Source organism: Diabrotica virgifera, chromosome 6 (genome assembly GCF_917563875.1).
Source record: "Diabrotica virgifera virgifera chromosome 6, PGI_DIABVI_V3a".
Lineage (NCBI taxonomy): Eukaryota > Metazoa > Arthropoda > Insecta > Coleoptera > Chrysomelidae > Diabrotica > Diabrotica virgifera.
Genome location: NC_065448.1, coordinates 98,484,270 through 98,500,518, shown reverse-complemented (window position 1 = coordinate 98,500,518; position 16,249 = coordinate 98,484,270). Strand labels below are relative to the sequence as shown.

The following is a 16,249-nucleotide window of genomic DNA, read 5'->3' as shown; positions in this document are numbered from 1 at the left end:
TTTGTTAAGTAAAGTTTTTTTGATAAAACGAAAACTTTTTTTGTTATTAGCAGAAAACTTATTAAAAACATTAATTTTTTCAATATAAAACTTTCGATAGCGAATAAATCAAAAACTATTAATTTTATCAAAAAAATGTATAGAACGTTTTTACCAACTTTTGCGGTCAAAATATAATAAAAAATTTCCACCCCCGAGATGGGGTGGCAACCACTCCCATGGTAAAAGCGCCTTTCGGCATCATATAGATTTTGATCCTTGGAATATCCACTACTTATTCTCAAATTTTCAAGCAAATCGATCCATTCTGTAAAAATTGAAAGGTTTTGTCCTATTTTAAGCTTCATTACTTGGACTATATAAGTAAAGAGTATCTATGAGTTCTAAGCATTAGCACAACATACAAGCCCCTTCCCATTTCAGTTGGCCCACCTTTGGAATTTGCAATTTACGACAATTATCATAAACAAATTATGATCTACATACTTTTATAAGTTCCTGTTCCTATATTATAATATTATATTATAGCAAATTTTATTATTATTTAATAAAAAGTATTTAGTAAATAAAAAGTATTTAATAAAAAGTAATCTCCTGTGATTAATGTTTACACTTTATTTTAATTGGGTGATTGCCCGTTGATAAATAAAATTAAAAAAAAAGATTACCCTTAGGGTTTTATTAATTTATTTCCAACAATAACAAAAAAATTCCTAAATCGTGCCCTTTCATTCACATTTCACCAACATACTTTGATTTATTCACAATTTTCTTAAAAGCAGAGGAAAAATGACATCAAAACAATTGTCACTAAATATCAAGTGCAGATCCAGAGAGGAAAAAATTTAAAAAAATTTGCTGATTTTTCGTTTTTAGGCAAATAAGAATATTTTAACCTTATGGCTGCCACCCACAATAAGATGTTATTCGCCATATGCCAGCGAAATATTAGACCCATATGATGAATCATATGAACAACGCGAGAGTTGCGTTGCCGCCACATAAACAAAGTTTGTCAAAACGCAAGAGGCACGTTGCTGACAGTCAATAGGTTAATAACAATAAGTTTTGAATGAATGTCTTTAGGGCACTCAACAGTGTGCGAAAAGTGCCTTAAAAGCAGTGTTGCCAATCGGATTTCTCCGAAAAATATCCGATTTGTCACGAAAAGGTACGCTAGGTCAAAAATTATTCTGTTATTAAAATCAATGTTGCCAATGTTATTCTTTTAGTCCCCTTAACAACCATCAAATAACAAAATCCGTTGTTCGTACGCCAATCAGTTGATTGTAATCCATTATCATTATGATAATTAACATAATTGATTGATTAATTAATTATTAATTATCAATTAACGTAACAATTATTAACATAATTGATTAATTAATCAATTAATCTCATAATTGTAATCAATTATGTTTTCAGCAACCCAATCAAAGTTGACATTGACAGTAATTAAATATTTGATAATGATCAGTTGAATCCATTTCTGATTAGCGTTCGAACAACCGGCCCTTTAATCTACTGGATTTTCTATTTCACAGTTTAAAAATTTTCGTTTATAGATGAAAATCTCGTATCCTAGCTGATTAGTATGTACCTAATCCATGTATGTAAATACTATTTACTTACTATTATTATATTAAAAATTTAAACGCAGAATGAAAGATTACATTATTACCGAGGGCCGAAAGTCCCTGAAGACTTCTATAATTTTTATTTTAATATGTTACAGGGGTAAAAGGAAAAGAGAATATTAAGTGTGATTTTAGTTTCAAATATCTCATTCAAAAGAAACATTTTGTTTATTCTAAGGGACTTTCAGACCTCGGTAATAATGTAATCTTTCATTCTACGTTCAAATTTTTCAAAAATATTTATTAGTTTTCTCAGGATTCGAAAAAAATTAATACGTTTAAAGATTATTGGTCCGAAATTTTGCGCCTACGTTATTTTAACAACTAAAGATTTATTACAACTAAAACAATAGAAATGTATTTGACAATCTTGTAGTTATTAAGGTATCAAAGTTAGTATCCATAATACCTGTCGTGCGTTCAACGTTAATGCCCGACTAAATAATTTTTATAGGCAAAAAATTTGAAGGATTTTTGAGTTAATTAGTAGATATCTAGATATTACTAGTTTCAAATAAGGAGATTTTTCTACAACCACTATTTTAAATGCATTTTTCTGCACAATTTTATGTTAACAAACTTAATATTGTAACGAAAGAGTTTCGAATCGGCGCAATAAACAGTCCCCGGCTTGGGAGAATTCCAACCGTCGGAATAACAGTAGCCGTGACGTCACAGAAGCGACGGCGCTGTGAGTGAAGATCTCCAGAATATTCATTAGGCCGAGGGATATGTAGACATTTCGAGAACAGGACCTATTGGCTATTTAAGCGGAGCGCGCTGTTATTAGAGTTTAGTCTTAAGCTAAAGTTTGTAAAGTAAACTTGTATAAATAAATAATAAAGACGTATATAAATTACGAACCGCTAGTTTTATTGTAATTAGAAGTAATTACACTAATCACGCTACAGTTGGTGTCGGTGTTCGGTTAACTTAGTGCGATATAAATAAGTGAATTACAGAGAGACTTTAAAAGACTTTTGAACTTTATTCGTCGGGAATAACCGGAGTGCGTTAATTGTTCGGTATTCGGAAAGACTTTAAAATACTTTTGGACTTTATTCGTCGGGAATAGTTAAAGTGCGTTGATTGTTCGGTATTCGGAAAGACTGTTAAAAGACATTTTGGAAAGTACGTGTGTGCCGACCAAAGATGTTGCTACAAGAACTTACAGTAAAACAGCTCCGTGAACAGCTCGAGGAACGGGATCTGGACAGCAGTGGGCTCAAGATAGTCCTACAAGCACGACTCGAGGATGTCCTCACGAAGAACGGAGAAGACCCAAAGACGTTCCACTTCCAGTCAGCAGAACAAGTAATCTTATCGAAATTAAAAACTGTTTCTGAAACGATCGATGAAACTTCTAGAAAAAGCGACGAGAAATTCGAAAATGTTGCTAAAAGATTCGATGAGACTTCTCAAATAATTAAAGAGGTCTGTAGGCAAAACAACGAAAAACTAGAAGAAGTTTGTAAACAGAACAATGAGAAATTTGAAGAAGTTTCTAGAACATTCGATAAGATGCAGAAAAGTGTAGAGACCGTAGAAGAAAAGATCAAACAGCTAGAGAGCAGGATAACCGATACAAAAGTACAACCATCAGTTAATGCAGCAGCGTTAGATCCTTTAGTGAAAGATGAACTACCGAGAGACGAAACGTCGCATAATATGAGATTCAAATTACCACCATTTGATGGAAAGTCCTCTTGGTCCATATATCTTAAACAATTTGAAGCTATTGCGACCGCCAATCATTGGACCGAACAAGAAAAGGCTGTTTCCTTGACTGCTGCTTTACGAGGTGATGCTGCAGATATATTAAGGTCAATCCCCAAGGGTCAAGAAAATTGTTACCAGACCTTGTTCACTCGTCTAGAAAAACGCTATGGAGATGCCCATCTACAACAAGTATACAAAGCACAACTGCGAAGTAGAAGTCAACGAGCAAGTGAGAATCTGCAAGAATTTGAAGCAGATGTGGCTCGTGTGGTGCGGTTGGCTTATCCAGAGATGCCAGACAGCGTTTTAGAAGAAATTGCAGTAGATACCTTCGTCAATGGGCTGAAAGATAATGAACTACAGAAGGCTTTACGACTAGCAAGGCCGAAAGTTTTAGATGAAGCACTTGCTATTGCCTTGGAACACGAAGCAGCTAGCCAAGCTTCACGAAACAATCGAGTAATAACCGTGGAAAAAGGCGATAAGAGAAAAGATGAACGTTTGGTGGAAATGGTACGGAGGGTGATTCGTGACACGATGCCAAAGAGACGCATGAAGAGGGCTGGAAGAGTTGGTTCAAATACAGATGCTTCCTCGATACGGCCATGCAGTGAAAGTTGTAATCACCGGCTTAAAGTAGATGAACAGCTTTGCCCTGTGAGACGAACTACCGTCGTTAATGAGCAATGGCAGCCACAACAGTTACAAGAAGCCCAAGAAGACGATCCATGTATAAAAAGAGTATTGGATTGGATGCGTCGAGGTGAGAGACCTAGTTGGCAAAACATTAGTGCATGTAGTCCGGAAGTCAAGGCCTACTGGAGCCAATGGAATTGCCTGATACTAAAAGATGATCTCCTGTACAGAACCTTTGAGAACGATGATGGTACAGAATCTAAGCTTCAGTTGATTGTACCTAAAAGTAAAGTGTCAGAAGTATTGCGTCAGTTGCATGACGGTACATCAGGTGGACACTTTGGTATTACGAAGACTCTGCAAAAGGTTCGAGAACGGTTCTATTGGGTGAACTGTAAAGATGATGTAAGAAGATGGTGCCGAAAATGTGAACCGTGTGCATCCGGTAATGGTCCGGTTGGTAAAAAGAGAGCACCCATGAGACAGTACAATGTTGGAAGTCCTATGGAAAGAGTAGCTATCGACATTGCAGGTCCATTTCCAGAAACCGATGCTGGAAATAAATACATCCTGGTAGCCATGGATTATTTTACAAAATGGACTGAGGCCTATGCATTACCAAATCAAGAAGCTGCTACCGTTGCAGAGGTACTTGTTAAAGAATTCTTTAGCCGATTTGGTGTTCCCTTGGAGATCCACTCCGACCAAGGGCGAAACTTTGAGTCAGCTCTTTTCCAAAACGTTTGTAAATTGATTGGTGCCAATAAGACCAGAACAACACCCCTGCATCCTCAATCAGATGGGATGGTCGAGAGGATGAACCGAACGATGGGTAAACACTTGTCCAAAGTTGTATCTGAACATCAGCGAGATTGGGACCAACACATTCATTTATTCCTGATGGCCTACCGCTCGGCCGTAAATGAAACTACAGGTCAAACACCAACCTGCCTGATGTTGGGTCGTGAAGTTCGGTTGCCCTGCGACCTAGAGTTTGGCTGCGGACCTTCCGAGGAACATGTTGCAGGCGAAGACTACGTTGACCGCCTGAAATTACGAATGAACAACATTCATGAACTTGCCCGACAACACATCCAGATAGCCAGTGACAGAATGAAAGATCAATATGATTCTCGATGCAAGAATGAAAGCTTCGAAGTAGGTGATCTTGTCTGGCTTTATAATCCGCAACGTCGTCGAGGCTTATGTCCTAAACTGCAAAGACAATGGGAAGGTCCATATGAAGTTAAGAAGAAAATAAATGACGTAATATACAGAATTAAGAAGTTGCCAAACGGTAAACCAAAAGTTATTCACATAAATCGTCTTGCACCATATGCTGGCTCAAATGAAACAGAAGAAGCCCGAGTCCTCCAACAGGAGATGAAAGACGCCGCACAGCCAAGTTTTAATCAATTTATGTCAAATTACGCAGCGAGAAAGAGTGCTAGATTCGGCGTGACCACAGAAGTTCAGCAAGATCTGTTTGGTGTTCCAGAAAACGTCTCTCTAGCCCACTGTGTTGCCCAAGACCTCGAGATGACCAAAGGAATCTCGTCCGTATTCAATAGAAAGTTCGGCCGCCTGGACGAGTTAAGAAATCAACAACCTAAAATTGGAAGAGTACTGCGATTGGAAGATGGTCCTCGATCTTTGCTGTATATGGTGACCAGGAAGTCTTATACGGACACGCCAAGCTACGAGAACATATGGCGTGCTCTAACTAATTTGAAGAAAATCGTGTGTAATTATGACATCAAAGATTTGGCTTTACCAAAAATAGGCCATGCAGTAGAAAATCTGGATTGGAAGATTGTGAGAAGCATGCTTGAGGTGGTCTTCAGAGAAACTGGCGTACGAATTACTGTGTGTTGCATGAACCCGAAGATGTCGGATCCTTCAAAGACAGTAGACTGTTATTTCTTCTTGAAGGGTGTATGCAAAGCTGGAGAGTCGTGTAGATTCCGCCATCCTGAGCCTTCATCTAGAGTTGCTGATCGGGACGCTCAGATCTTAAGAGGGGAGCAGTGTAACGAAAGAGTTTCGAATCGGCGCAATAAACAGTCCCCGGCTTGGGAGAATTCCAACCGTCGGAATAACAGTAGCCGTGACGTCACAGAAGCGACGGCGCTGTGAGTGAAGATCTCCAGAATATTCATTAGGCCGAGGGATATGTAGACATTTCGAGAACAGGACCTATTGGCTATTTAAGCGGAGCGCGCTGTTATTAGAGTTTAGTCTTAAGCTAAAGTTTGTAAAGTAAACTTGTATAAATAAATAATAAAGACGTATATAAATTACGAACCGCTAGTTTTATTGTAATTAGAAGTAATTACACTAATCACGCTACAATATTTTCTCACAGAATAACTGACAGTAGTGTGCAGAAAAGTGACGTTTCTGTGCCGGAAAGTTCTTTTCTGCCTAGTCCCATTATATTCCTCAAAAAAATCATAAATATAATTAGGTAAGTACAACATGTTTTGATGAAATGGTTTTGTTTAAGATATTAGATTTGATAGAACTTTACAAAAAAGAACTAGATTTAACTACATCTCGTCCGAGAAATCTGGAAATGTTTACTTAAGCACTGCACTACATAAAATGAAAATAAAACTAAATTGTGCGTGAATTAGCTTGCATAAGTTTAAAGACTAAAAACTAAAAACTCATAAATAACATCGGACGGCAGACGGTTTTTGAAATATGAATTGGATTAGTATTCCTTAAGTGGATGCACTTGTGCATTTAAATTCTAAGCAAAAAAATCGGCACATGTCCCTTTTGTCAAAAGATGAAAAGTATCGGATGTCACTAACATTCATCCAGTATAGGCTATTTATAAAAATTTGGGTGGAACCAAACAAAATTAATGTGTTGTTGGTGTTGGGAATATATGGATGAGAAAGTTTTAGTCGATGGTAGATACACTGAAAAATATCCGCAAATATCCGATTTATTTAAAGATACAAAGAAGATACGACAACTCTCAAAAAGGTACGCAAATCGGATAATTATCCGCCGATTGGCAACACTGCTTAAAAGTCACCATTTTAACCCTAATTTTTAAAATTTTCCCACAGACCCCCCAAAAATGCCCCCGCCCCCCTCCCCAGCAATCGATCCTGGATCCGCTCTTGCTTAGTATCACATGGATAATCCTTTCGCCATCTAGGCAATAATTATCGAACTAAAATTACTACGGGTTTCTTCAGAGATAGAGCATTAGATATACTATCCGTTACTGTAGAAAAGTGAGGATCGAAAAAATTTTGATTTATTACACTTTTCTTCGGAACGTGAGATATATGTCTTGTAACGCACTTAACGTATCTCATGCAGCTAAGGTATTTGTTGAGATAATAATATAACAACATAACAATAGGACGCATATATAGAACATCCTAGCACAGAGAGAGTGCTATTACCACAGGATGCTGGTTGTAAACAAAATCTAAGGCTATTTACCTGTAATAAAAGTGGGAGAGGTTCAAACACTGCGATTCAAAGGAGCTTCTACAAATAGTACTAACGATTTATTGAAAGTAGAGACATACAAATAGAGCAAGAAACAAAACTATACAATACACAACTAATAGATCAAACAAACCTAGATTGTAAAGAGAAACAAACAAAAAAACTACTATTAGCTACAAGTACTTAAGAGTTATAGTGAGTATTTCAATATTTCTATGCATGTGCACACTAAACTGCCTATCCAGTTCACTGACACAGCGATCACGGCAATGGCAACTGTGGGGTTGGTTGTCTTGAAGGAAACTGCTACCAAAGGTGACGCAACTTCTGACCACTTGTGTACACAAATAGCACTACTAACAACTTTCTATTGATTGCTTGTATATTAACAATGCACAATCTTTGCCAGCTGCTTGCTCACACTTTTTAGAGCTGCGAGCATGAGATCGACTGAGATGTCACTCCAGTTACAACGGGACGTTGCCTGGATCTTGCTTAAGGGGAAAGGCGCAAAATGTCGTCTGTCAAAATTTTCAATGTGTTTTAAATGTATTAATTTTTTTCGAATCCTGAGAAAACTAATAAGTGTTTTTGAAAAATTTAAATGCAGAATGAAAGATTACGTTATTACCGAGGGCCGAAAGTCCCTTAGAATAAATAAAAAATTTCTTTTGATTGAAATATTTGCAATTAAAAATCACACTAAATTTTCTCTTATATTTTCACCCCTGTAACTTATTAAAATAAACATAGAAGTTTTCATGGACTTTCTGCCCTCGGTAATAAAGTAATCTTTCATTCTGCGTTTAAATTTTTCAAAAATACTTATAGGTCTGGATCCCGCGTATGAAAAAAAGTTGATTAATAGCAAGCTGAAAATTTGTTAACAGCTTAAGGGTGTCTAGTCGGACAAACTTTGATATATGGGAACACTGGAACAGGGGAAGTTTTAATTGTGGAACAAGTTAAAAATTTGGAACGGTCAGACCACGAAAACGGCACATGTATTTTGTCCGACAGAACAGACTTAAACTCTCCGAAAAGAGATTAAACTCTCATGCAAAAATCAGACTGCTATTTATCACCAAATGGGTGTTTTAATGAGTGGAACATGTAGAATATGTCAAATGACAGGAATTATGACAAGTGATAAATAGCAGTCTGATTTTTTCATGAGAGTTTAATCTCTGTTCGGAGAGTTTAAGTCTATTCTGTCGGACAAAATAAATGTGCCATTTTCGTGGTCTGACCGTTCCAAATTTTTAACCTGTTCCACAATTAAAACTGCCCCTGTTCCAGTGTTCCCATATATCAAAGTTTATCCGACTAGACACCCTTAAGGTATTAACAAATTTTCAGCTTGCTATTAATCAACTTTTTTTTCATACGCGGGATCCAGACCTATTAATAGTTTTCTCAGGATTCGAAAAAAATGAATACATTTAAAATACATTGAAAATTTTAACAGGCGACATTTTGCGCCTTTCCCCTTAAGAACAAACTGTTGAGTATAGGAGGTGAACAGCGGAGACCCAACAGAGAGGTTGCTTGTTGACCATCTGAGATCACACTTGACACTTTGTCCTTGACGGCCCTTTTGAGATAAGAACGAAAGTTTCACTTTGCGTGGACTGACTATTTATTGTGGACTGACTCACTTAGTACACTTTTGACTGCAGACAGCAACAGAGATTTCAAAGATGGACTTTTTCTTCTTCACGTGCCATCTCCGCGACGGAGGTTGGCAATCATCATGGCTATTCTGATCTTAGATGCTGCTGCTCTGAATAGTTCGGTTGATGTGCATCCGTACCATTCCCTCAAGTTACTCAACCACGAGATTCGTCTCCTTCCTACACTTCTCTTGCCCTGGATTTTCCCCTGTATAATCAACTGAAGTATGTTGTATCTCTCATTACGCATAACATGCCCCAGGTACTGCAGCTTTCGTGTCTTGATGGTTTCCAATATTTCCAGTCTTTTGTTGACTATTCTCATGACTTCGTTGTTTGTTATATGCTCGGTCCATGATATCTTCAGGATTCTTCTATACACCCACAGTTCAAATGCTTCCAACTTTTTAGTAGTCGATGCGTTAAGTGTCCATGCTTCTATCCCGTAAAGCAGAGTCGACAAAATATAACACCTTGCCAGCCTAACTCTCAAGCCCAATTTCAGTTCTCTTGCACAAAGTAACTTTCTCATTTTATTGAAGTTTGTTCTTGCTTTCTCTTTTCGAACTTTGATTTCATTGGAGTAATCGTTTGTGTGATTAATTATTGTGCCAAGATAGTTGTAGTTTTCTACTTGTTCTAAAGTTTTACCTTTAATTGTCAGGCTTTCATCATTGTTTTGGGTTTTTGATATCCTCATAAATTTAGTTTTCTTGATGTTTATTGATAATCCATATTCTTCTCCATACTCAACTATCTTGTTCATTAGCTTTTGGAGGTCTTTAAGGTTGTCTGCTATTATGATAGTATCGTCCGCATATCTAATGTTGTTAATTGGCGTTCCATTTACCTTTATTCCTGCTTTTTCTCCCTCAAGAGCTCTTTTCATAATTTCTTCAGAGTATGCATTGAATAGTAGTGGTGATAATACACACCCCTGTCGCACTCCTCTTTTAATTTCGATTTGTTATAATTTGAAGGTCATTGTATTGTAATTGTTTTGCTTTGAGGACGTCCATTAGTTGTTTGTGGTGGACTTTATCGAAAGCCTTGTTGTAATCTATGAAACAGACGTACATATCCTGGTTCACATCCAAGCATCTCTGGATTAGTATGTTGAATGCAAAAAGAGCTTCACGGGTACCTACGCCTCTACGGAATCCAAATTGGGTTTCTTCAATATCCATATCAAGTGTTTGGTAAATGCGTTTATGAATGATCTTTAAAAACATTTTAAGTGTGTGAGACATCAGGCTTATGGTGCGGTGGTCGGTGCATTCTCTAGCATTTTTCTTTTTTGGGAGACAAATAAATGTTTAGGTCAACCATTCATTGGGTATGTCACCCGACTGATAAATATTAAAGAGCTTTAAGAGGACATCTATGTACTCATTTTCTATTATTTTAAGGATATCAATAGGCAGTTGATCTGGCCCCGGGCTTTTTCCGTTACTGGTGTTTTTTAGTGCATACAATATTTCTTCCTTTGTAATTTCTACACTTGTTTCTCTGTTTTCGAAAGATATGTCTTGTAGGTTTCCTCTTTCGTCGTCGAAAAGCTCTTCCATATATTCTTTCCATCGTTTTAGCTTTTCGTCAGTCGTTATAAGACTGTTTCCATTTTTGTCTAAAAGAGTTGTGTTGTGGTTTCTTTTTTGCAGCCCTGCCATTTCTTTAACCTTTTTATGCAGGTTGAATAGATCGTATTTTGTTCTGAAGATCTTCTCTCTCTTTACATTTTTCCTCATAGTAAGTTTGTTTTGTTTCTCTTATCTTTTTTCTGGTTTCATTGTTAATTATTTTGTAATTGTGATTGTCTTTGTTCTTGGCTTGTCTTCGTTGGTCCATCATGCCGAGTATCTTGTCGGTCATCCAGTTGTCTCTCTTTCTTATCGGTTCTTTTAATATCTCTTCGCATGGAACAAGTAGGCAATTTTTTAGTGTTTCCCATTGATGGTTTATCTCGTAGGTGTTATTCTCCTTTTCATGAACATTTTTCAGTGCGTCACAAATTATAGAAAAAAAGGTAAGTCCGTGATAATACACATTTATGACATTTATTCTAACGTGACATTTTAGTTAAATCTGACAGTTGTCAAATTTTATTTTCAATTTGGAATAAAACCAAATCAATTGTGTCTATTGCATTTATAAAATGGTATTTTCTTTCATTTGTATAGTCTTATAAATTGTACAGATTATATTGATAATATTATTATTTTATTTAATAAATAATTCTTTTTTGATTATGGCGCCATCTATCGACAACTAGAATAATCACCGAACTAGAATAATTACCGAAGTATTCCCAGACGTGCCTTTTTTTCTGTCACATACAATTTAATGCGTTAGAGAGAAATCGAAAAACTGTGACGCACTGAAAGATGATCATGAGAAAAAGAATAGTATCTAATTTATCAAAGTTTTCGTATATTTTCTGTTGAAATTTGTTTTTTATATCAACTTCTTTCAGTTTTCTAACATCTATATTTGGAGTTCTTTGGGGTTTTCTAATACGTTTAAGCTTAAGCGTGTCATTAGCGATTAGTGGGTTATGGTCTGATGTGACATCTGCTCCTGGATGTTTTAACGGATTTGATGGTGTTACGATATCTCTCTTTAATCAGTATATAATCGATTTGGTTTCTTACTACTTTTTCCGGTTTATCTGCTGGTGAGAGCCATGTATGGAGTTAACTTGTCTTAATCAAAAATATTTCAATCATTTTTAAAATGTTCAAATAATTTTTTGAACAGTGTTAACATTATAACAACAAAAAAATAAGTTAAAATGGTTAAAAAGCATCTGAACATATTCACTATGGGATGTAATACAATGGAGTGATGAATTCAGATTTGAAGTGTGTGTTGGAGACAGTATGAGTCTCGTTATTAACAGGAAAAATGAAGCTTTTACCAACTGTCTTAAGAGAAAAGTCAAATTCCCTACATCTATTACAGTCTAGGGCAGCATGTCATCTAAAGGTGTAGAAAAAATGCATTTTATTTGTGTCGAAATTTTTTTTAAATAGTTAAAGCTTTTAGAGAATCACTTTTTACGATTATGGATCAAAGTCATTTCAAACAAGTCAAAATCAATGATTTTGTCATCTAACAGAATGGCGCCATACATCCAGTGGCGGCTGGTCAGAGGAGGCAAGGGAGGCTTAGCCTCCCCATAAATTTTTTACACATGCTACACTGTGTTGTTTACTTTGCTATTTTGTTTCGCCTTTGAGATATCGGAAAAAGTTATTTGAACAAGTTGTTCCACATAATGATCTAACCCCACATACCAAATTTCATCACAAAATTCGCACTTTTAGTTATTTCATTATTTGTAGTCAGGATAGGATCCTAAAACTGGAGAGGAGGCTGCTGGCCGGAAAATCTCACTTGCTAATGCTCTGCACAGCCCAGAAGCATTTACACAGACCCGGTCTCCTTAGAGCTGCATTATAGTTTAACGCACACGCTGCCCGGTGATTGAACAAGGGCGGCTAATCCGCCAGCAGCCTCCTCCTCTGCAATTTTAGGATCCTGACTACAAATAATGAAAAAACTAAAAGTGCGAATATTGTGATGAAATTTGGTATGTGGGGTTAGAATAATATTTGAAACAACTTGTTCAAATAAACTTTTTCCTATATCTGTAATGCAAAGCAAAATATCGGCAATTTACCGTGTTTTGGGATTCGCAGTAGGCCGCTTTTAGAATTAAAAAAATTCAGTTGAGTATCTTAAAAAATGTGAACCTTCAACCTGTATGGACTGCAAAAGTTCAAATCTGTATTTATTTTGATATGCATATCTACTTACAGAGATAGAATTGTTAACAAATAAACGACACAAATTTTGGTAATACACTTTTACAATTTGACTAACTATTTTTAAAGTGATATGATATTATGAAATTATGATATTATAAAATGTAAATAAAAAATGGTCAAAAAAATGGGGCCTTAAATTAGATTTTTTTGGCGGATTTTTGCTAGTGCAAAAAAGGACCCCGCAGAAACCTTATGGGAAATGGCTCTCTGTCAAATGCCCTGAAACTTTGGGTTCTGGTAATCCTTGATGTGTAGAACGAAAGACTCAATGGGCGTGTAGCTCCAAAAAATCATGGTTTCAAGATGTAAGCCTCTGAAGATATAGGCACAGTGAGGACGTTTGAGTTGGAATAAATTCATTTTCTCGAGAATGGGCGAGTCTGGAGATAATTTTAATTTTATTTTATTTTTAAATTATAATTATTTGGCTTATATATCACACTAGTGATGTCATCCATCTGGGCGTGATGACGCAATCGATGATTTTTTTAAATAAGGAGAGGGGTCGTGTGACAGCTCATTTGGAAGGTTATTCAATTGTCTCTTCACTGATATAAATATTAGCATAATTATTTATACAGGGTGCCCAAAAAATTTTTTGAATGAAATTAGTGGAGACAAAATGAAGAATGTATATAATTTATTTAATTCGAAATACATTTTACTGCTGTCAGAAAACAGAAAAAAATGTTAATTTGAAAAGTAAACATTGCTTCTCACTTAACTTAAATGTTCAAACTGCTAAGAGAAAAATAAACATTTATTTATCAAATAAACATTTTTTCCTGTTTTCGGACAACAGTAAAATGTATTTCGATTTAAATAAATTATATACATTCTTCTTTTTGTCTCAATTAATTTAATTAAAAAAAAATTTTTGGCACCCTGTATAAATAATTATGTTAGAGTTTATATTAATGAATAGAGAGTTGAATAACCTTTCAAATGAGCTATCACACGACCCCTATTCTTATTTAAAAAACTCATCAATTGCACTCAAACGTCCTCACTGTACCTATAACTTCAGAAGCTTATATCTTAAAACCATGATTTTTTGGAGCAACCTGCCCGTTGGTTCTTTTGTTTTACACATCAAGGACTACCAGAACCCAAAGTTTCAGACCATTTGACAGAGAGCATTTTCCCATAAGGTTTCTGCGGGGTCCTTTGTCTAGATATTTTATAGTTAGGTATAGCCTCCCCTATGGTAAAAATCACGAGCCGCCACTGCATACATCAAAAAAGAGTTTAAACTGAATTAAAGAGCCATGGTATACCACTTCTGGACACTCTAACCAGAATCCTAGTCCTTCACTTCCATGAATTAAACCAAAACTTACAAGAAATATGGTATTCATTTACACCAAAAATTTTTGTCAGAATTTTGTTAAAACTATGCCTTGAAGAATTTTAGGTGGAATTAAAAATAAAGAGGATATCACTCAGTAGTAAACTTTCATATATTTTTTTGGTAATACGAGATATCTCTGCGTTTTTTCTAAAGTTATTTTTATTCTGTTTAATTAATCGTTTTCATTTAAAAAATATTTTCAATAATTAAAGGAAGTCCAAAAAGGTTGTTCCATGAATTAAAACCTTTAAAGTTTATGCTGGACTTTTGTTTTTGTTCTCTAAAATTAAAATTAGATTTTCTTTTTAATCTACCTTAAGCCAACTCATATGGGAAGGGGCTCCTATTCATGCATCATAAAAATGAGAACTTACCTCCTTGATGTAATGCCTCTGATTCTAGTTTCTATAAGACCAAATATGCTGTAATATCCGAATTGAACTAGAGTCAAAAACCACCCATAGTGTTGAAATCCATCAATGGTAAATATAAGCTCTTGCATGTATCCATATAAAAGAAAAAACAAGAAAACTGCACAAGTGCATAAGAAAAATTGTATTGTTTGAGTATACGGACTAATGTCAAGACATAGAATGCTATGTTTTGGTTTAACAGGTTCTGGATTTAAAACATTTTGCTGCTGATTCATTTTATCTGCATATGGGATGGGTGATACTTTTTAAAGTTTAAATTAACACGTTGACATTTTCAATGTTTTCAAAAAAGTTACAGAACAGATGTAAACTGACAACTGACACTTGACACTGACAGTTTAAGGAGATGACATGTATTCTTATATTCTTTTTTGAAGTTGGCCTTGTACAGCTTATCATTTACAGCTACAACATACATACGCAAACGGAAAAACTGTATTTATGGTTATTGTTATGGTAGATCGAGATAGGACCCACTTGTGAGCCCTTCCCTACCTCTCAAGGGGGTCCATTGTACGTTTGTATGATTGTAGGTTTTACCGCCCTTATCATACGGACTAGTTCCATAAGGTTTTCAGCGTTTCTGGGGTCCAGGCTCTAATATCTACTAAAATCAGTAGGGGCTCCACATCTGAACTCTTCCTACTAGGAAGTGAAGGAAGCTTCCTAACTATAGAATGACTGATCACGGCACCATTCCCTAATGAGCCCGAGGCTTACCTGAGCGACCTCGTGCACCGTTCAAGGGAAGAGCCCCTTAGTCAGTTTAATTACATCATCGGCGTAGCATTGTGCATACATACATTGTTCGGACAGTCACTGAAGGATGCCGTCGGCCACTAGACACGAAAGCAAGGGGAAAGAAGTCCTCCCTGATGGCAACCACGAGATGCCGATACTCTAATACAACAACCGTTCCGGAACGCGGCTATCTGCCTCTGAAAAAGCAGGACACGGATCCACGATCCACCTGACCAAGCTACAGCCAACCTCATGCCATGCCTTTAACTTTGTACCTCCTCTGCACCGTCATACCTTTAAAAATGTATCTAACTTTAAGGAAGTTTTAAACACAAATTGACAAATTTATTATTAACAAAAAGATTTATCAACATTTGTGGTGTTGCTCATGTTTTCAATTTCTCACTACAATGCTTAAGTAAATAATAATAATTACTATCTTCTTTGATTTTATACAGCTCACTAATTGATAATAATCTAGGTATGTATCTTAAACTTCAACATTAAATTCAAAATAGGTATTAAGATAAGAATATATAGATAAAGGCAGCTGTAAGCTGTAATAGCACTTAAGATAATGAAATAAATTTAATTTGAGAATTGTATTAAAATAAAAAGTAAAAGATCAAAAAGTTCAAAAATAATTTTTAATTTCAGGATTTCTAAAAAAGATTTCCAGATTGAAAATACAAACGTCAAAACAAAATAATAAAATGTAATTCTGATTACAGTTAAATGTGGTTGAATCCCA

The 16,249-nt window shown here is 35.8% G+C and overlaps 1 protein-coding gene across 1 annotated transcript in view; it reads right to left on the bottom strand.

The window, feature by feature from the left end:
- LOC126885883 (adenosine 3'-phospho 5'-phosphosulfate transporter 2-like) overlaps positions 1 to 15,074 on the bottom strand; it is a 39,061-nt gene extending 23,987 nt beyond the window's left edge. The window contains exon 1 of the mRNA XM_050652677.1: positions 14,698 to 15,074. Coding sequence (XP_050508634.1) covers positions 14,698 to 14,972 — 275 coding nt within the window. The 5' untranslated portion in view covers positions 14,973 to 15,074. The remainder of the gene's footprint in view (positions 1 to 14,697) is intronic.
- Positions 15,075 to 16,249: the final 1,175 nt, after the last annotated feature.